The following is a 22,596-nucleotide window of genomic DNA, read 5'->3' on the forward strand; positions in this document are numbered from 1 at the left end:
TCATGCCCTGCTAAGCTAAGGAAAAACATAATGTGGACTTTGGAACACCGGGTCAGCGCAAGTTCAGAATGCTTCTTGTGTACACATCAAGATGTTTTCCCAAGGCATAGGCAGGTCTATGATCTCCAGCTAGGTGATACCCCTTGTACAAGAAAATAACAAAGATAGTTTGACGTAATCAATAAAATGGGAGACATGACTGGGGACACAGGAGGCTGACTTCATCATAGCACAACAGATACTTTCTGCTTGCCAAGACACTAAATAAAAGTGATGTGGCTCTGAGGAACAGGGCTCTTGATCCAAGAGGTCTTGAGTCCCCCGGTCCCATCTTTAAAACTTTAACTCTGTCCCTAGTTTCTTTTTCCCAAACTGTGTGTCGATTCCTACCTGCTGCGCTGGCCACAGCATCTGACCACAAGGGGCAGGTCTGCTTTTCCACTCTCCCAGCAGACTAGCTGATGGACAAGAAGATTGACAGCAATAAACAGCCCGGGGACATAGTGGGTAACTGACAAGGAGAATCACAGGAAAAGACTGGACTTCCTGCTAGCTTGGTGTCGGAGAGACAGGGTAGATTTTCCTTAAAGCTAACAGAACTCAGGCTTTGGGACCCGGAACTTGCATATTCCCCTTCCAAAGCTCAGCAGCTATTTTTTTTTAATTAAAAAAAAATGAAGATAAAATTCATATATAAAATTTACCATTTTAACCATTTTAACAGTTTAGTATAGTCATAATATTGTATAGTCATCAGTACTATCTAACTCCAAAATATTCTCATTGAATATTTGAACCTCAAAGTTTCTTTGAACCTCAAAGGAGCCCCATTCACATTAAAGCAGTTATTTCTCAGCCCCTGGCAACTAGTAATCCACTTCCTATGGATTTACCTATTCTGGATGGTTTATATAAATGCAGTTGCAGTGGCATTTATGTCTGGCTCCTTTTGTGGCCTTTTGTGTCTGGCTTCTTTCACTTAGCATAATACTCTCAGGGTTTATCGATATACTAACAGGTATTAGTATTTCATTCTTTTTTTGGCTGAATCATATTCTCCTGTATGGTTATACCACGCTTCATTTATCCATTCATCAGCTGATAGACATTTGAGTTGTTTTTCTGTTTGGCTAAAAGAATAATCTGCTATAAAAATTCATATATAAGTTTTTGTGTGAATATAATTTTTTAATTCTAGTGGTTATATATCTAGAAATGGTCATGTGGTAACTTAATCTTTAAATTTTTGAGGAACTTCAAACTGGTTTCCACAGAGGCTGTACCATTTTATATTCCTACATGAGGAACGTGTGAAGATTCAGTTGTATTGAGTGTGTGAATTTCTCTGCATCCTCCTCAATATTTCTTATTTTTGTTTTTTAATTATAGCCATCCTAGTAGGTGTGATCAAGTATCTCATTGTGGCTTTGATTTGCATTTCTAATGACTAGTAATGACATCTTTTAGATACTTGATAGTCATTTGAATGTCCTCTTTGAAGAAATGTGTATTCAAATCCTTCACCCATTTTTAAAATGGGTTGTCTTTTGTTGTTGGATTGTAAGAGTTCTTTATGTATTTTGGATCTGGACTCTTATTGGATATACTGTTTGCAAATATTTTCTCTCTTTCTGTGGGTTGTCTTTTCACTTTCAAGATAGTGTCCTTTGATGCACAAATTTTGATCAAATCCTATTTATTTTAATTTATTTTTTTCTTTTGTAGCTTGTACTTTTGGTGGCATATTTAAGAAATCATTGCTTAATCTAAGGTCATGAAGATTTACAAGTATGTTTCCATCTAAGAGTTTCATACTTTTAGCTCCTACATTTAGGTGTTTGATCCATTTTGGGTTATTTTTGTGTATATGGTATGAAATGCAAGTCCAAATTTATTCTTTTTCATGTAGCTATCCAATGCCCCAGCACCATTTGTGATTGTCTTTTGAATTAGGTAGGAAAAAGGAAGATGTAAAGACAAAAAAAATACATTAATATATTTTTTTACATTTATCTGTGTTATTACTTTTTACCAGTGTTGTTTACTTCTTCATGGGGATTTGAGTTACTAGCTAGTGACCTTTCATTTTGGCCTTAAGGGCTACTTTTAGCATTTCTTTTTTATGACTTCTCTCTCTTTATTGATATTCTGTTTCATGAGACATTATCTTGTGGTTTCTTTTAATTCTTTAGAGATGGTTTCCTTTAGCTCTTGACATGTACTCAAAATGTAACATCTGATGTACATCTTTGTCTAGTAAGTCCAATATCTGAGCTTCCTCAGGGATAGTTCCATTGATGACTTGCCTTTGCTGCCTTCATTCATGGGCTATATTTTCTTGGTTTTTTTTTTTTTTTGCATGCCCCATTGTTTGCTGTTGTTGAAAACTAGACATTTTAAATACTATAAAATGGCAAATCTGGAAATCAGATTGCCTTCCAAGGGTTTTTTTGGTGCTGCTTGTAGAAGTTGCTCTTTGTTTAGTGACTTTTATGAACTATTTTATAATATCTATATGGTTTTGTGTGGCCCCTAAGTTCTCCGTTCTATTAGCTTAGTAGTCAGCCAACGATCAGAAGTAGAGTTTCTTCAATGGCTGATATCAACAAAATCTCTTAGTCTTTGCAGATGGGCTCTGTGTATGTACTAGGGGCACACCAGTGTTTAGCCAGCTAGTTCAAAAAGCTTCCTGTTCTGACCAGGATTTGGCTTTTTTTTTTTTTCTTGTTTAAGCCCCAAATGCCTTACTGTCTGGTCCTTTACAGAAAGAGCTGCTGATCCCTGATATCAGGCACTGACAGGCAGGATTGGAGCAGGACAGGGAGCAGAGTGGATGCCATGTATGGATGGAGGCTAGCAGGCTGGTTTTGAGCACAGGTGAGATTTCTTGTGATGTCCCAGATATACTTGAGGAGACATGGCAGGGGCCTTGAGATCAGGCATGATTGGGAGCAAGAGCAGGAAATGTGAGGTTCTTTTTTTAAAAGTATTTTTATTTATTTATTTGGCTGTGCTGTGTCTTAGTTGGGCTTCCCTGGTAGCTCAGTTGGTAAAGAATATACCTGGAAATCAGGAGACCCCGGTTTGACTCCTGGATTGGGAAGACCCACTGGAGAAGGGATGGGCCACCCACTCCAGTATTCTTGGGCTTCCCTTGTGGCTCAGCTGGTAAAGAATCCATCTGCAATGTGGGAGACCTGGGTTCAATCCCTGGGTTGGGAAGAGTCCTCTGTAGAAGGGAAAGGCTACCCACTCCAGTATTCTGTCCTGGAGAAGTTGCAGCATGTGGGGTCTTTGATCTTCGTTATAGCATGTGGGATCTTTAGTTGTGGCATGGGGGATCCAGTTCCCTGGCCAGGGATCAAACCTGGGCCCCCTGCGTTGGGAGCATGGTATCTTAGCCACTGGACCATCAGGGAAGTCCCGAAATTGTGAGTTTTTGATAATATAACTCCATTCATCTCCCCTGGATGGTGGGATATAAGGGATTTTGGCTTATTCTCATGAATGCTTTTGTGGGAGAATCATCCTCATTTTAGTGATGAAAAGTTGAGTTAATGAAGATCTTGTTGAGAGCACAGTGATGAAGAAGACAGTGCTCTCTCTTCAGAAATTCAGATGCTGAATTGCTTCTCGCTGCGTCCGTTCTGCTGAGCCTCAAATTGGGTCACATCGGCCACCACTTCCACCTGTGGTGGCAGCACAGGGACGCCGTCTGAACTTGGCTCTGCTTCGGGGGGGGGGGTCCCTGCTCATAGGCAGACCCTGCCCTGGAGCTGAAGACCACGCTGTGTCAGATTCTGCAAAGCTGCAGAAATTGCTAACTGAAGCCCACAGAACCCTGGAGTCTCCAGTTCCCCCATCTCAGAAAGACTCTGCAGTGGGCCCTTCCCCGCTCTCCTTTCCACTTGTCTCCTTCCCATTCCTGGCTAGTCCCAGCCTCTTAGTCTGGCATTCAGGGCCTCGTCTCTTGACACATGAGGTGAGTCATTAAAAACAATATTTAAGGACTTCCCTCGTGGTCCAGTGGTTCAGAATCCATCTTCCAATGCAGAGGATGTGAGTTCAATCCCTCGTTGAGGGACTAAGATTCAGCATGCCTTGGGGCAACTAAGCCCTGGTGTAGCAACTAGAGCAGCCAAAAAAAAAAAAAAAAAACCTCACAAAAACCAGTGTTTATGTGTTCATAATGTTCTTCAGGTCACAAGAACAACATCTGTGTGGCAAAGAATTTAACCTTGCCCCAACAGAGGTCTGGCCCTTACTTTCAGCTTCTGGGAGGTAATCTTTAAGCCCTTGGAATGTCATACTTGATCAGAATTGCCTGGGGGCCTTGGGCCAACCAGATAGTATGATAGGTTCGATTTTGGATGGGATCTTTGGGTCATGAAATATCACCTTGACCTCCTGAGGGGCTAGAAACTGAGGTCAGCCCCTGGAGCAACCAGCCATGTCTAAGTGATAGGACCCCAGTAAAGAGTGGACACAGAGAGCCTCCCTGGTTGGCAGTGTGACGTGTGTGTTGTCAACACTGATGGCAGGAGAATACCAATGTCCTGTTCCCCTGGGCGAGGAGGGCTGGCAGCTCTGTGTTTGAAACCTCGGGTTCTGGCTTACGTCCTTCCCTCCATGGCTGACTTTAACCTGTATCTTTTAGGTGTAATAAAATATAACTTGAGTATAAAAGCTCTTGGTGAATTCTGTGAGTCCTTCTAGCAAATTATTGAGTCTAAGTGTGGTCTTGGAAACCCTGAGAGCTACCAGTGGTGTGAGAAGTGACCATGACCTTGTGGACTGTTCTCACCCTCTGCAGTTGGCTAACCTTTATAATACCCACCAGCAACAGTGCCTGGAGAAAGACAAGTCTGAGTGTCTTGGTTACTATTTAGCTATGACCAGAAAGGCAACTGGTTTCCTTTCCCAAGCCTCCAGGACTCTCTTCTTTCCTAACTTCTTTCCATCAATTCTTCTATCTACTTTCTTTCTTATTTGCTTCTTTTTCCTCTTCTTTCTCTTCCTACTGGGTAAGGATGTTGGAGGACCTTCTTTTGAATCTTGGAGGGCCCCTTCTCCAGAGTTATTTCTGAAGAAGATGGCCCTATATTTTTTGAGGACTGCTGCCCTTTGGGCTTCGGTATAGCCAGGGGAGGAGGCAGGATGGATAACCCAGGAATCAGTGACAGCAACGCCCTTTGCATCTGTCTTGAACTTTACTGATTACACATGCACATGAGATCCAAGCAGTCCATATGGCTGGCTTGAGCTAGGCCAGTCTGTTTAGGTGACTGCAAGTACCTTTCTGCCCACTTTGGATGCCAGCAACTTTACCTCAGATACTACTGAGTTCCATTGACTCTGAATAACAATACCAGTAACGTTCATAAGTCAAGATTTGAAAAAAACATAAGGGAAGATCAATTAAAAAGTTATATACCATATCTTGAAATGATTATCCATAGATCAATAAAATTATGTTAAATTAAATATCAATCTATCTGTCTATCTATCTTTAGGAAACTAATGAAACTCTTAGCCAGATAGTGATGGCTAATATATAAGGAAATCTTACTACATGTCATACGCTATTCTAGCTACTTTGAATGGGTTTTAAGTTATTTAGTACTTAGAGTAACCCTATGTAGTGGGTATTGTAATCAATTTACTTATGAACAGGGTGAGGTTCAGAGACCTTGTCTCAGGTCACACAGCTGTGAGGAACTAGAGCTAGGATTTGAAGGCGGTTCCACTCTAGACCCTGTAGCTTAATCACCTACTCCCTTCCTGCAGGGGGAACAAGTTCTCTCCTGAGCTATTTGGATCCTCTTCTTTGATCATTTTCGTTCTGCTTTAGAACAAGACTCACGCCATTTTTCTTGGAATCTGAATAAAACTGGGATTATACTGTTTGGCTGATAAAAATATTGCAGGGGTTTCTTAGGGTCCCGATGTGCAGTAACTCATACCATTGGCACGGAACACTCAGCCAACTGTGATTCCACAGACATGTTGCTGTGGAACTGGGCACCAGGGATTCCTACTAAAACCTGTCTTTCCTTAACTTTTCCTGAGCTGCGTCAGTGAACAGCTCCTGCAACCTCCCTGTCCTGGGTTCTGGCTGGACAAAGGCTGGGAGATCAGGAGAGCCATGGTCCCCTCTGTATGCTGTGTTCTGGCTCTCTGGCCCCTGGCTCAGATTCCTCCAGGCGCTGTAATCATTAACTCCTGCAGGAAGCCCATGAGCCCGATAGGTATTAGAGCATCTGCTTCTGCTCAGTTAGCTGCAGTGACTGTTGAAGCTCTGGGATGAAGAGAAGTCAGCAAGGAGATGGCAATGAGGGGGTGGCCGAGTAGGAGGCAGGGGCTGAGGGGCTGAGGCTGAGGAGGGACATGGGCCTGTGGAGTGCTGTGTCCTTGACTGCGGGCTCTATGATCGGCTCCGGCATCTTTATGTCACCACAAGGCATCTTGGTCTACATGGGCAGCCCCGGGGCCAGCCTCGTGGTCTGGGCAGTCTGTGGCCTTCTAGCCACATTGGGTGCCCTGTGCTATGCTGAACTGGGGACTCTGGTTCCCGAATCTGGAGGGGAGTATACCTACATCCTACGAACTTTTGGCTCCTTACCTGCCTTCCTGGTCATCTACACGTTTGTGCTGGTGGGCAGACCGGCCACCATCGCAGCCATCTCACTGAGCTTTGCCGAGTATGTCCTGGCCCCCTTTTACCCAGGCTGCTTCTCGCTGCCCCAGGCCATGCTCAAGGTGGTGGCTGCCACCTGCATCCTGCTGCTGATGTTCGTCAACTGCTGGAGCTCACGGATGGCCACCATGCTGATGAACGTGTGCACGACCACCAAAGTTCTCTCCTTGCTGGTCATTGTGGGGGGTGGCACCGTGGTGCTGGGTCAGGGCCGAGGCCACATGGGAGCCCTCCTGTCCACCTTCCACAACACGTCCCAGCAGGCCGGGCGGATCAGCATGGCCTTCTACCAGTGCCTGTGGTCCTTCGATGGCTGGAATAGCCTCAACCAGGTGACGGAGGAACTCAAGAATTCAAACGTGAGTCCGCGACACTGCTTCTGGAGCTGAAATCTCCAAACATTAGTAGTTCCGATAATTGTTATTTGAGAGAAGACTTTGAGAAATCAGCTGAAAAGAGGGGCTCCCTTCCTGTACTCATGGGACGAAAGTGCCAGCCCAATGTCTTTCCTGTTTAGTTTATGTAATTATATGAATAATAGCTTCTCAAGTAAGGGGGGAACTTTATTGTTTCCTATCATTTTGCTTTCCTAGAAGGTAGACATTATCATCCCATTTTTCATGTAGGAAAACTGAGGTTTAGCAAGGGGGAGTGACTTGGAAGTCAGACCCCTAGTAAGAAGCTGTGCTTGATGACTCAGGTTTCTCTCTCCCAGATTGTTCTCTCTGGAACATTGTAGTAGATACGTAAGTCATATTTGCTGAAGCATGGGAGCCCACTACAGGACATAGCTTCAGGGCTGGGACAGAAGAACAAGCCAGTCTTGCCTGGCTCACTCCACCTGTGAACCTGGGGCTGGCTAGTCATTGCTTTGGGAGGAGGTTGGTCTGCAGGGCTCTTGGGAGGCAGTGGGAAACTTTGGACTTTATGAGGGATCTGGGGGGATATCTGAGGACCGGCTCAGCACCCAGGCTGATCCCAAGGACCGGAAGTGGGCTCTGAGATTATTTCTTCATCTTCCATGCCCCCTGCCCTTCCTCCCAGACCCACTTTCAAACTTTTCTGTGGGCAGATCTCAGCTCTGGCAGAAAGCTCTAGAAACTGCTTTTTTAAAAGTCTTAAATATTTCTTTTATTTGTTTATTTTTAATTGATTGATGATTGCTTTACAATATTGGTTTGATTTCTGTCATACATCAACATGAATTAACCGTAGGTGTACATATGTCCCCTCCCTCTTGAGTCTCCCTCCCACGTCTCACCCTTTCCTCTAGGTTATTACAGAGCCCCATAGAAACTGCCTTTTATATCGTATTGGAGAACAGAAGATATGTGTGTCAGGGGTAGATGCTTAAATGAGGGAGTGTCCTTTCTAGGGGTGGGGAGGAGGTCTGCCCGGAACACTGGCACAGCCCACACAGGGACAGCCCCATCCCAAGTCTGAAAGAGAGCTCCTTGTGTCTTAGTGAGGAAGGCTGGCTTCTCTGTATTGTTTCACGTGTCAGGAATAGCAATGCCGTGTGCTGTTGTACCGTTTGGTACTGAAGGGAGGGGCTGTACATTCATCAGTGCTTGCCTGCTCTTCCCAAGGTCAGCCAAAAGACCTCTGGAGAAAGCCCTCCAGGAGACCTGGGAGTGCCCTGGACGTGCTTCTCCCACTTTGAGGCGTGTTCTTACTGTTGAGTCTAAATATGTTTATGCAGGGCTAGTCTGAGCCTAGGGAAATGCTGGGTCAAGTTTGAGGGAGGCTCTTTCCCTCCATTTGCTCCTGGCTCCAGAATGATGTCCAGAACTAGGGGTGCAGAGTGGGAGGGAGCAGTCCACACTCTGATTTCACCTACTTTTTATGCATGCCTCAATTTTTATTGCATGCTTGCTGAATACATTTTTGGGGGGTGACCCGGGTCAGCTAGGTGCTGAGGCTCTTACAATGCTGGTAACTGCCCACAGTCCCTGTGTCCAGGCCCTTCCTTTCCCTTCTGCTTTGCTGATCCTCACACCGTGCAGAGAAGCAGGACAGTGGGGAGTCCCAGTTCACAGATCCCCAGTGAGTCCCAATTTCCTCTCTAGGAGACTGAGGGTCAGAAGAGAACCCCTGGATGGAATGGCCCTCAGTTTGGGCCTGTGTCCTGGGGACCCAGAGACTAGGCAGATTTGGCACGGTGCATCCTAGAATACAGGCTGGAGGGACCATCTGACTGTGGAGATCTCTAACGTTCCTGCCTCTTCTCTGCACCCCTGCTCTGCGGGTGTCCCTGCTGGGAATGCCCCTCCCTGCTTCCCACCTGCCGGAATCTCCTCCATTCTTCAAGGAGAACCCAGCATAAGGCCCTGCTTGTTCTGGAAACTCTGATGATGGCTTCCCCTCCGGCCCCCCCACTGGTCCCAACCCTCCACTGTACCTCCACCGCTCTGACTGTGAGTCCTCCTCACGGCCTCTTAGCACACCTGTTGGTTGGCCTGTCCATGCCGTGGGACTCTAAGTTCATGGAGGAACACACGGCCAGTGCCCCCTAGCGTGGCATGTGCCCTGGGGCCAGGATCAGCTCAGTGCTGCACTCCTAAGCTTGCTCGGAGACCCTGGGAAGGACCTCATGGGCTAACACATGGCCTCTTCTCCCCAACTCTGCAACAGAACCTGGTGTGGGCCCTGATGATCGCCATCCCCCTGGTCACCGGCCTGTACATCCTGGCAAAGGTCAGTTACCTGCTAGTGCTCTCGCCCAGTGAGATCCTTTCCTCCAGTGTGATGGCTGTGAGCTGGGGGTGAGTGAGTCATGTGACCTGTTCACAGCCCCGCCCTGGGGAAGGATAGTCCTCCATGAGTATTCCAACTTGCCCCCAGGTTTGCTCTCTCTGTTTCCGATGTGGCCTTGAGGCTGTCTTCCAGGTTGCTGCTGGACATCCTTCCCGTGATTCCTCTGTTGTCCTAGGAACCAGGTTCTGGGGGCCTGGGCCTGGCTGGTGCCCTTGGCTGCCACTCTCTCGTCGTTCGGCTCTGCCAATGGGTTGTTCTTCAGCGGAAGCCGTGTGTCCTACGTGGCTGCCAGAGAGGGCCACCTGGTGAGACGTGGGGTGTGCCCTGGGCGAGGTGATGGGGGCAGCAGGAGAATACAGAGTACAGAGTTTAAAACAGCCTTTTAAAAACGGTTGATCTCATATGGACAACAGTGAGGTAGGAACTAAGAAACTGTGGGGGGACACACCTCTAAGGACAGCCAGCTAAGCTTTCTCCTCCCGGAGCTCAGTATTTAGCCCAAACCAGGCCTTCCTCGAAAGACATAGCCCTCTTTTCTGCTAAGAGTAGGGCTCACATATTCCCTACCTCTCTACTTACACTCCAGTCCTTTTACCTCCAGGTTCTGGGAGATCACCGTGCTGGGTAACACCGTAGAGGTTTGTAGGTGACAGGGACATCTTTGTGCAACAGTAGTGCTGGGGCAGTGGGGAGGAGCCCCAGGAGCCAGTGTGTACCCTCTGGGCCCCCCACGCCTGGGGGACTCCCTGTCACTCTGTCAGTTTTTGCTGCAGTAATGCAGTATAGGAGACAGCCCCTAATCCCAGAGGCTTAGGACAATAGACATTCCACATTGCTCATGAGTTAAAGGGTCAGACTGGCTCGGCTGCAGGCCAGGGCTTGTGTTCACATCTTCTCACTCTGACTGCGAGTCTGTTCTAATCCTGGGACCCAGGCCATAGGGGCTCCTGGGGCATGTTTTTGCCATAGCAGGTGGCAGGGGTTCAAGAGACCAAGCCAAACCGCACACACATATTTAGAGCTTCTGGTGGGTGTCTCCTGCTCACAGTTCATTGGCAAGCTCAAGTCAGTGGATGGAAACTGTTAATATATTTCTTCCACAGAGGCGGAGAGCAGGGGACTAAGTATTTGCTGAAGGATAACACAGTCTACACTGTAACCCAGTATCCCTCTCCATGCTCCACTCATACCTGGCCCGTTCTCTCCCCTCTCCTCCTCAGTCTTCCCTTCCTGGTCCCTCTTTCTGTCTTCAGGGGGAGCAATAGAAAGTCAAAAGATTTGGTTGGCCAGGCACCTGCTACAGCTCTCCACACTGCAACCCCACATTCTAAGCTACAGGGTCTTGGATGATCTGGAGGGATGGGCCTCCCCAACCTGCCCCCTGAGTCTGGTCACTCCAGGCGATCCCCAGTGACCTACATCTGGAAGGAAGCCATGGGAATTGGGGACTATCTGGTTGGGTACCCTGGTGTCCTGAGGGAGCTTTGCAGGAGAAGAGGGTGGGAGTTTCTGGGGACAGACCCCCACCAGGGCTCCACTGGAGGTTACCTGACATGTGACTTTGCTCCCCAGCCCCAGCTTCTGTCCATGGTTCACACGCAACGTCTCACGCCAGCTCCAGCCCTGATGTTCACCACAGCGGTGGCTTTGGTCCTGGTCATCCCTGGAAACTTCAACACCATTGTGAACTTCTTGAGGCAAGTGAGACTGCCTCCTCAGGCTGAGTATCTCATGGCCCCTATGTGTACCCATTCACAGACATGCACACATATATCCTCTTATGTGCATGCACATTTCCAGAAGCCGCTGTGATACACACACACACACACACACACATGCATGTACACACACACACAGAAACACATGCACACACTTCTGGAAGGTCAGGTTCAGAGCGCCTGCACCCACGCACGCACGTGCACACACACACACACACACACACACACTGTTTTAACCATTCTCTCCCAATTAAGTTTCCAGAATTAAACATAGCGCCCTCCTCTCTTGCCCTGTTTCCCTAAATTCAATGAGACCAATTTTCACCAAGAAATGAAGTCTTGTGTTGTTTTTGTCATTTTCTTCCTTTTTTCTTGTCCCTTTACTCTGTCTCCAGGACAATGTAAAAAGATACTCAGGCTTCACTCACATGACTCGTAGCCTTTGGCTTGGTGTCATTTTTCCTCCGTAGTCTGGTCTTTGTTCTGGATCTGACCCAACAGAGCTCTGCTGAACTCAAGGCAGATCCACAGCCAAGCTGTGTGGGCACACTCCGGAATCACATCAAAGTGGGGAGATGTTCTGACTCCCTTTATTGCCTTCTCTGGGGCAGAAATGTTGGGCTGTTGTGATATCCAGTTGTCATTTTTAAACTTCTCTCAACAAGCAGACTCTTAACCCACCAGGCAAGCATGATGTCTGGGGCAGAGGATTTCTCAGAGTAATTTTGCAAGCATCACATGTTCTCTTCCTTTGTTGTCCTAAGAGTAACTAATCTTTTGGAACAGGATATATAGTACTCGATGTCCCTTTCTTCAGAACATTAAGTAACAGACATTGTTTTTCTTTTCATCTTTTTCCCGTGAGAAAGAAAAAAATCATTGTACGGTGAAGATAAAATCAAATCCATGGTGTCTCTTAAGGGTATTCAGCCTGAGATAGGGGAGAGTGACAGAGAATGTCCTGGCACAGATGAGAACTCAAGGATGATTCGTGTCAGCCAGGGCCCCATATCTCCGCATCTGGACAACCTCAAGAGATGGCCTCCAAGGTTATTTGGAGTTTACATCAGACCTACACCAGACACAGGGGGTAGAGGTTTTTCTGGTGCCCATCACCAACTCTAAGGTGGCGCAGTCTGCTATGAGTGTGCGGCCCTTGAGGGGAACACAGCCTTCCTTGAGGTTCCACCAGATTCTTTCTTTGGGAAACACAGATAGTCCTCCCTCCCTTTGAAATTGTCCTCCTCCAACCAGCCATGGGCAGTCAGAGAAGGCCTGATCTGGAGCCTCGTGGATGAGCGGTCTTGTGTGTATGCCCCTTTGTGCCTAAAGACAAAGCTCCAGCTGGACCCTCCAGCACATCCCTGTCCTCAGTGCCCCAGCCTTGCGTTCTTCTTTCCTTCGGCTGCATGGATCAGGGGAACTGGGGGTGGCAGAGGGGCCCTGATGTGCTTGCAGCTCTGCTCTAGGTTTGCACCTAGTAGGCCGGCCCCTCTTGCCAGCCCCACCATGGCGGGGCCTGTTAACGAGTGGCTCATGTTTGCCTCTCAGCTTCCTTGGCTGGCTCACCTACGGAATCATCTTCATCTGTCTCCTGTACTTGTGGATAAAGAAGAAGAATCTTCCCCAACCTTACAAGGTAGATTTCAGGATACACATGGGCTTCTTTTTCAACTATAAGCTGTTGCATGAGGCAGATGGTTGGACTACGGCCTCACTTGGGGACCAGAGGAAGGAAGAGGAAAGGACAGAGGAAAGTTGACAGAGACAGTTGACACTGCTTGCTGGGGATGCCTTTTTCCTCTGGAGGACACTGAGGGAGAACAGTGGGAGTTGAACAGACAGAGGATGTACACACCCAGCGAGACTCCCATAACAGAGAGGATCAGGCTGGGTACCAAAGTCTCTGCTCCCTAGAGGGGTCTCTGTAGCCCAGCAGGTGTCTCCCTTGGCCTGATGAGTTGTTATGGTAGGTTCTGGAAGGGAGGAGTTGGTGGCAGTGGAAGCAGCAGGAAGGGGGGCAGGCAGGAGGGACAGAGCCCAGGCACCCCGTGCCACCTCCCAGGCACGTCTTCATCATCCAGGTCTCTCTGCCCCTGCAGGTCCCCATCATCACCCCTGCCACCATGGTCCTTGCATCTGTCTACCTGGTGCTGGCACCCATCGTGGACCATCCCCAGCCAGAGTTCCTGTATGTCTTCCTGTTCCTGCTCAGTGGCTTCCTGGTCTATTTCCTGTTTGTCTACTTCCGGCGCCAGCCCGAGTGTTTGCAGGTGGTCACCTGCATCTCCAGCTGCTCATGGAAGTTGCTCCAGCCACGAAGAATGCTGACTGAAGGACTGGACAGGTCGGCACTGCCCTTGTTGCTGTAGACAGCTCTATCTGCACACAGGAGGCCTGGCCAGCTTCTCTGTAGGTTGACTGTGCATAATTCTAGTAAGTTCCTAAAGTGCCATAACGCAGATGATGTGGAGTTTGGGGTCATCTGCCCAGGACAGTGTTCTCCTCTTCTGTAAGAGCTGCTCCATTTTCACAGGTGGATCTCACAGTCAAGCTGGAATTACATGACTGTCTCTCTGGGTCACAGTTATTTGATATTTCAGGTGGACAACTTGAAACATGTGCCCTTCTTTTGAAATTTTGAGATTAGAATTCTGATGGTTGCTTGAGCTGAGGAATTGTAAATCTTGGAATCTTCCATGACGCGGGTGGAGAAGAATGAAGATGGGACTTCCCTGGCATTCCAGTGGTTAAGACTCTGTGCTAACAATGCAGAGGGCATTAGTTCAATCCCTGATATTGGGAAACTAAGATCCCACATGATACGTGTGTGGCCTGGCCAAAAAAGGAAGGATGAATGAGATACACAGTGAGATGGTGTTGAGAAATTATGAGGTCCCCAAGAACTGGGAAAACCTGCTTTTTGATTTTCTGGAACAACTTAATACCTTATAATAAATCAATTTTGGCTCAAGTGGGTTTGAATGGATTCTTATTTAGTACAACTAGAAAAGCTCTGGTTCTGACAAACCGTGTTCCAGAAGACATGATCCTTCAGCTAATGTTTAAAGCTGCTAACTTGCTTGAACAGAGAAAGAAGCAAGAGGCATATCCTTGGGAAAGAGGGGTTTTATTTGGTTCAGGTACAGGGGAAGACAGTCAAATTTCTCGAAGAAAGGAAGAAAAGTTAGAACAGGTCCCATGGGACTTCCCTGGTGGTCCAGTGGCTAAGACTCCACACTCCCAATGCAGGGGTCCTAGGTTCGACCCCTGCTCAGGGAACTAGAGCCCACATACTGCAATGAAGATTGAAGATCCTGCATATTACAACTAAGATATGGTATAGTCAAACAAACAAATAAATGTTAAAGAAAAAAAAAAGGAACAGACACCAGAAGACTAATATGATTATAGGACTAAAGTGGAGAGGTATCTGGCTGCCCAGGTGGGAATGAGGGACAGGTAGAATGACTTCAATACCTGGAAACGCTGGAGATGCAGCTCCTGAGAATGTCAGGGGAGGTGACTCCCGTGTGTGTGACTCTGTCAGCCTCACTGGGGCCTGCACCCCAGTGTCTGGTTTTGGGTCATACTCTGGGTGGTGGGTTTGGTGAGGGTGGGAGTTAGTTCTTAGACATGTTTGTGTGTCCTTTGGTTCCCATCTTGGTCCTGGGCTCCTTGCTAATCAAAAATGCCTAGTGAATCAAAATACTGAACTATTTGTTGAACAATAAAGGAACACATCATATCTATATTTTTAATGACTTGCACTCTACCCATTTTCCCCTGCTCTGCCCCGGGCTCTGAAGCCCTGTTCTGAGAAGGTTGTCTGAGGACAAGGGACAACTTCTAAGTCTTGAGCAGTCCCCTCCAGCTGGCAGTGGATGCATGCTTGGATGTGGAGAGCAGAGTAGGGTTTGGACCACCACTGGCCCTGGGTCACGCAGCCCAGGTAGGCTGTTTTTCACTTTGTGACTCCATCTTCCCATCCTTCCCATGACCAACTGCGTTTTGACTCCCAGTCCTACAGTGATGGCACAAAGGGTCCCCAGGGCCAGGCTCTGGGAGGACAGCTTCCTACTGCCTGCAGTTGATCAGCACACCTTACCTGAACTCCTGTCCTGCCCAGGACCCCTTCTTGGGCTCCAAGATGGTAGTAGGAAGCAATCCCAGATGAAAATCTGAGAATTCTTAAGAAACTAGTACATTGGACTTGCTTGCTCTAAGCCATGGTCATGGTGTCCACTGTTGCTTTTCTTTTCTAAGTCCAGAGATGGTATAATGTGTCCTTTGGACTGAGAAGAAATGTTCTGAGTCTTGGGGGCAAAGGCTGGAATCCTTACTGTTTCCTCCAGAGAAGCATCAAGTACCAGGAAATATCTGGGGCTGGAGCTGGCTGGGTTCCTGCGGGCAGGGCAGTGTTCTTTCACCCGAGGTCAGTCGCATCAGCACATGGATGATCTATTTTGGGCAAAGCTTGGTTACTCCAAATCATAAGCACTCAATTCTTTGGCCATTTGCACTCTCTTCTGCTGAGTAGTTAGAGTAGGGAAGATGGGTCTCATAGATTGTTGTTGTTGTTTAGTTACTAAGTCATGTCTAACTCTTTGTGATCCCATGGACTGTGGCCTTCCAGGCTCCTCTGTCCATGGGATTCTCCAGGCAAGAATACTAGAGTGGGTTGCCATTTCCTTCTCCAGGGGATCTTCCCAACCCAGGGATTAAAGTTGCATCTCCTGCATTGGCAGGCAGATTCTTTACCACTGAGCCACCAAGGAAACCCATCCTATAGATAAATCTACACAAATGAATGCCATGATTAGAATTTCAAACATTGCAAAGGATATAAAGTGAAAGGCAAAATTTCTTGCTCCACACCCACCATTTCCAGAGCAATCAGGTTCCTTGTTTATTTCTGGAAAGCGTCTGTACATACTTATAAACCACGGAAGGGAGTCCACTGCTGTTTTGCTCATTGGAGAAACCACAACCCATGCAGTTGGTTCCAACAGGTGGAAGAAACAGGTAGTTCCACCTGCTGAAGGGAAGCAGTTGTCCCTTCATACCTCCATCTGCAGGACAGGGGGTTGAGCCCTCCACTCCCTGTCATTTGTGCAGTTTGCTATTTTTAGCTCTCCTAAGTCCATGGTAGAATTGCATTTCCCTACCTACTTGAAGTGAGATGAGAATATGTGAGAACATGTGAGATGAGACTTGTTTCGATCACTAAAACATGAGTTGAGGGAATTCCTTGTTGGTCCAGCGGTTAGGACTCGGCACTTTCACTGCCAAGGCCTGGATTCAATCCCTGTTTGGGGAACACAGCCCCCCTCCCCCAAAATGAGTTGAACTGGTACATGTCATTTCAAGGTTAAACTTTCAAGCGCCAGGGCACAATTTTCTACACTTTCCACTTCCTTATGCTTTGGTGATTAGCAGTCTTCCAGTGGCTGCCCAGTTAGCCAGGGTCCTGGGATAAAATGATACACCATTAAGACAGCTAAATGAAAGGAAGAAAAAAATAGCATTTTGCTAACCATTTCTGAGCATATGCCTCTGGGAAACAGCTTTTATTACGGGAATAAAGCTTAGATTTATACAGCTATGCTTTTCATTTTAGAATTAGGTATACTGTACAATTTTCAATGTGGAAAATTGATATCATATATTTTAAAGAGGCCGTCTTTAGAGTTAGTGCCCATTAGAGGTGATCTGATCAGTGTGTCACCAATGCCACGTAATCTGGACAGAGACGAAAAGGCAGAGAAACAGATGGTGAGACAAGAACCAGTAGAAAGATAGCCCCTTGGCAGAGAAGAGCACCGGCCTGATCCTCACTTCTCACTGGGCACAGGCATGTCCTGGGTCTTCACACGGGCCTGAGGACTATGTGAGGGGCAGACTGTGTGAGGCTAGGGGAGCCTGAGTTACTGCCTTTGTGCCCTGACCCTGCTCCAGGCGTCCATCTCTGTCTGCGATTCATGGATCCTGGCGCCGCTCACAACTGTTAATCATGGCAGCCCAGAGAGGGGCCTCTTGAGTGGGAGAGCCTCAGACATGGGGAGATTCCATCCTGTTACTACAGGCAACCAGGCAGGGCTAAAGTCTACCACCCGGCCTCCTGCTCCAACATGGGAGCATGCCCCTGGCTGGTCTGCTCTGGAAGTGTGGTGCAGCCTGTCTGGGCAACCCAGGGAGGATGTGTGGGTCTAGAGAGGGAAAGGCTGTGAGACAGTTTGGCTCAGACAATGGGGACCCCTGAGTGAGGTATGCGGGCTGTAGTTACAGTGCATCTCTGGGTAGGAGGGTGGTGCTTTGGAAGAGGAATCTGGCTCCCTGTGCTGGAAGGAACTGAGAATGAGTGCTGTCTGTGGAGGGGACCTGGGGTGGTAGCAGAGGGTGTGAGGGATGTGGCGAGACCTGGAACATATGGCAAGGAAGACTGGCCTGGTCTTTTTGTTGTGGATGAGGAGGCGGAGATGTCAGCCAGGACTCAGGGTTTGCATCTGGGTGACTTGGTGAACGCGCTATGTTTCCTGGAAATTGGGAAGGGGGAGGAGGGGCAGGTTTGGAGGAAGGGCAGGTGTTTTGCTTTGTTCAGTTTGAAATGCTGTGAGTGGTTCCTGTGAAGATGGTTAGGGGCTTTGTGTATCTGGAGCTCAAAAACCAAGTCAAAGCTGGAAATGCCTATTTAGAAATAAAGGGGGAAATGGAAGACACCGGAGTGAATAAGAGTGCTGAAGACAGAAGTTTTTGATGCCACAAACAAGCTGTCTAAGGGAATGATCAACCTCATAGAAATCTACCAGGTCTATTCTCAAAGTAGCCCCCACAGTCCACTGTAGAAACACATATGCACGCTTTCTGCATGTGGGTCACCACATTCATGCCCCTCCCTGGAGTTCATCCCACAGAGGAGCTCTTAGAGATCTTTTCCCTTAATATGAGAGAGGGGGAGGGGGTTTGGTCCATGCAGGCAACAAGGTACTTAGAGGATGGTCAGCTCCCTTGTGGTCTGGGGGTGCAGTCTCAGCCCCCTGTCCTTATAGCAGTCCCTCCCCAACCTGCCACTCTCAGAGTCCTGTCCCAAGTCTGGCCTCGGGGATGTCTGAACAAACCACCAGTGCTTGGAAGGCAGTGTGGGCTCCTTGGTACCATAGCTGCCCTGACTCAGGCCCTATCTCTCGACCTCACTTCCCAGGGCCTGGGGTTTGTTTCTGACCTGCTCAGGGGCTGGTTCTGGTCCCCAGCTGCCCCTTTCTGGTATCAAGTGCTGTGTATGAGGGCCATCCACACACTTGATCTGCCCTGGGACCCCTTCTGATGTTACATGCCAATTTCTTTACCCCGGTGCTCTCTGCACAGACTCTTGTCTCCTGCCCTTTGTCAACTGCTCAGCTACTGAGGCTGAAGAGACCTGGAGGCTTCCGCTGCTGCTTTCAGGCCGAAGAACTCACGGAGGGGAGTAGCTGGCAGGACACTGAGCAGACGAGAGAGCAAGTCCCTTCTCTTCGCTTACTTGCCAGTCTGCTTCTGGTGCCACAGATTGGCAGTACCTACCAGGGACCACTGACAAGGGGCAGGTGGGATCCCCAGGGCTCCAGCGCCAGCGGCACAAAGCAGAGAATCCACGTGGGTCTGGAGCGGAGACACCACAGCTTGAGCACTGACCAGCACAGTGTCCTTCCCACCTGCTCTTGCTCCACAAACTCTTGCCCATCCTCTGGGTCTCAGCTCAGCTGTGGTTTCCTCCCAGCAGCTTCCTCGGGACCCAGTGTCCTCCCAGTTTCCTACAGAAACTTGCATCCACTTCTGAAGAGCACGAGCCAACTTGCAGGAAAGCCCCCTTTTTGTATGTCAGTTCCCTTACCTCTGAAGGAGAGGGATTTTGTCAACTTGTAAAATTCTCAGGGTGACCACACAGCTCAGGAGGTCCTTAGTGAACTCTAGTTTCTGAAGTTGTAAGCACTCTCTGGAAGAAAGCTAGGGACTAAGTGAGCAGCAATGGTTTTGTTCCCCCTTATCTCCCAAACTGGGGTTCCCAGATACTGCCACTTTTTTCTCTGACAATAGTAATGAGTAGCACTGATTGAACTCCTGGCAGGTACCATTCACTTTTCTTCACATTCTACACATATTGACTCATTTAATCTTCATAAACTTATGAATGAAGGCAGAGAGAGGTTTAGCAACTTGCCTAATGTCACACAGGTAGAAAGTGGTAGGACTAAAATTTGAATTCAAGCAGAGTCTGAATTCCAGGGCCTGTGGCTTTAGCTGCTATTTTGCCCAAGGATAATGGGAATCAGAAAAATGTGGTCAGCTTATGTAGTTGATGCCAATGATGATACTAATACTGCTGATGAGATATGACCTTCATAGTAGATACCTTTCCATCATATTTTCTATTTCTAACAGATCTGACAAGCTGTTGGAGGAATGCCCATGAAGGAGGAGGAGGAACAGGAGGCATTTAAGATGGCAGAATAGAAGGACATGCGCTCATCTCCCGCGAGAACTCCAAAATTACAGCTCACTGCTGAACAACCGTCGATGGGGAAATGTTGGATCCCACCAAAAAAGTATACCCCACCTCCAGGGGCAAAGGAGAAGTCCCAGCAAGATGGTAGGAAGGGTGAAATCACGTTTAGAATCAAAACCTATACCCACGAGAGATGTTTGGAGGGCTCAAACAAAACCTTGTGTGTACAAGGAAACTCCACAGAGACTGAGCCAGACCTGTCTTTGAGTGTTTGAGTGTCTCCTGTGAAGGTATGAGTCAGCAGTGGACTGCCACAAGGGCAGGGGCTCTGGGTGCAGCAGACCTGGGTATGGCATAAGCCCTCTTGGAGGAGGTTGCCATTAACCCCATGATAGAGCCACCAGAACTTACACAGGACTGGGGAGACAGACTCTTGGAGGGCACAAATAGAATCTTGTGTGCACCAGGTCCCAGGAGAAAGGAGCAGTGACCCCACAAGAAACCAACCCAGACTTGCCCATGAGTGTCCAGGAGTCTCTGACAGAAGTGTGGGTCAGCGGTGGCCTGCTGCAGGGTCGGGGGCACTGAATGCGGCAGTGTGTGCATGGGACCTTTTGAAGGAGGTTGCCATATCTTCATTACCTCCACCACAGTTTGGCCTCAGGTCAAACAACAGGGAGGGAACACAGCCCCACCCATCGATAGAAAATGGATTAAAGATTTACTGAGCATGGCCCCGCCCATCAGAACAAGACCCAGTTTCCCCCTCAGTCAGTCTCTCCCATCAGGAAGTTTCTATAAGCTTCTTATCCTTATCCATCAGAGGGCAGATAGAATGAAAACCACAGTCACAGAAAACTAATCAAACTGATCACATGGACCACAGCCTTGTCTAATTCAATGAAACCCTGAGCCATGCCATGTAGGGCCACCCAAGATGGACGGGTCATGGTGGAGTGTTCTGACAAAACATGGTCCACTGGAGAAGGGAATGGCAAACCACTTCAGTATTCTTGCCTTGAGAACCCCATGAACAGTATGAAAAGGCAAAAAAATAGGAGACTGAAAGATGAACTCCCCAGGTCGGTACGTGCCAAATATGCTACTGGAGATCAGTGGAGAAATAACTCCAGAAAGAATGAAGAGATAGAGCCAAAACAAAACCAACACCCAGTTGTGGATGTGACTGGTGATGGAAGTAAAGTCCGATGCTGTAAAGAACAATATTGCATAGGAACCTGGAATGTTAAATCCATGAATCAAGATAAATTGGAAGTGGTCAAACAGGAGATGGCAAGAATAAACATCGACATTTTAGCACTCAGTGAACTAAAACGGACTGGAATGGATGAATATCAACTCAGATGACCATTATATCTACTACTGTGGGCAAGAATCCCTTAGAAGAAATGGAGTAGCCCTCATAGTCAACAAAAGAGTCCGAAATGTAGTACTTGGGTGCAGTCTCAAAAACGACAGAATGATCTGTTTGTTCCAAGGCAAACCATTCAATATTACAGTAATCCAAGTCTATGCTCCAACCAGTAATGCTGAAGAAGCTGAAGTTGAACAGTTCTATGAAGACCTACAAGACTTTCTATAACTAACACCCAAAAAAGATGTCCTTTTCATTACAGGGGACTGGAATGCAAAAGTAGGAAGTCAAGAGATAGCTGGAGTAACAGGCAAATTTGGCCTTGGAGTACGAAATGAAACAGGGCAAAGGCTAACAGCGTTTTTCCAAGAGAACGTACTGGTCATGGCAAATACTCTCTTCCAGCAACACAAGAGAAGACCCTACACACGGACATCACCAGATGGTCAATACCGAAATCAGATTGATTATATTCTTTGCAGCCAAAGATGGAGAAGCTCTATACTGTCAGCAAAAATAAGACCAGGAGCTGACTGTGGCTCAGATCATGAACTCCTTATTGCCAAATTCAGACTTAAATTTAAGAAAGTAGGGAAAACCACTAGACCATTCAGGTATGACCTCAATCAAATCCCTTACAATTATACAGTGGAAGTGACAAATAGATTCAAGGGATTGAATCTGATAGACAGAGTGCCTGAAGAACTATGGACAGAAGTTCGTGACATTGTACAGGAGGCAGGGATCAAGACCATCCCCAAGAAAAAAGAAATGCAAAAAGGCAAAATGGTTGTCTGAGGAGACCTTATGAATAACTGAGAAAAGAAGAGAAGCTAAAGGCAAAGGAGAAAAGGAAAGATATACCCATCTGAATGCAGAGTTCCAAAGAATAGCAAGGAAGATAAGAAAGCCTTCTTCAGTGATCACTGCAAAGAAATAGAGGAAAACTATAGAATGGGAAAGACTAGAGATTTCCTCAAGAAAATTAGCGATACTGAGGAAACATTTCATGCAAAGATGGGCACAATAAAGGACAGAAATGGTATGGACCTAACAGAAGCAGAAGATATTAATAAGAGGTGGCAAGAATACACAGAAGAACTATACAAAAAAGATCTTCATGACCCAGATAACCACAATGGTGTGATCATTCACCTAGAGCTAGGCATCCTGGAATGTGAAGTCAAGTGGGCCTTAGGAGGCATCACTACAAACAAAGCTAATGGAGGTGATGGAATTCCAGTTGAACTATTTCAAATCCTAAAAGATGATGCTGTAAAGTGCTGCACTCAATATGCCAGCAAATTTGAAAAACTCAGCAGTGGCCACAGGACTGGAAAAGGTGTTTTTTTTTTCATTCCAATCTCAAAGAAAGGCAGTGCTAAAGAATGTTCAAATTACCACACAATTGCACTTATTTCACATGCTAGCAAAGTAATGCTCAAAATCCTCCAAGCCAGGCTTCAACAGTACATGAACCATGAACTTCCAGATGTTCAAGCTGGATTTAGAAAAGGCAGAGGAACCAGAGATCAAATTGCCAACATCTGCTGGATCCTCAAAAAAG

At 47.4% G+C, this 22,596-nt stretch overlaps 1 protein-coding gene across 1 annotated transcript; it reads left to right on the forward strand.

The window, feature by feature from the left end:
• The first annotated feature begins 461 nt into the window (after positions 1–461).
• Positions 462–13,507, forward strand: LOC145545589 (b(0,+)-type amino acid transporter 1-like). The gene is given in 8 exon segments (XM_081590462.1): positions 462–503; positions 6,352–7,056; positions 9,332–9,462; positions 9,630–9,759; positions 11,027–11,151; positions 12,724–12,811; positions 13,275–13,452; positions 13,455–13,507. Coding segments are annotated over 8 exon segments (1,452 nt in total).
• Positions 13,508–22,596: the final 9,089 nt, after the last annotated feature.

This window comes from Giraffa tippelskirchi, chromosome 4, assembly GCF_054371585.1.
Source record: "Giraffa tippelskirchi isolate mGirTip1 chromosome 4, T2T-mGirTip1v1.2.pri, whole genome shotgun sequence".
Lineage (NCBI taxonomy): Eukaryota > Metazoa > Chordata > Mammalia > Artiodactyla > Giraffidae > Giraffa > Giraffa tippelskirchi.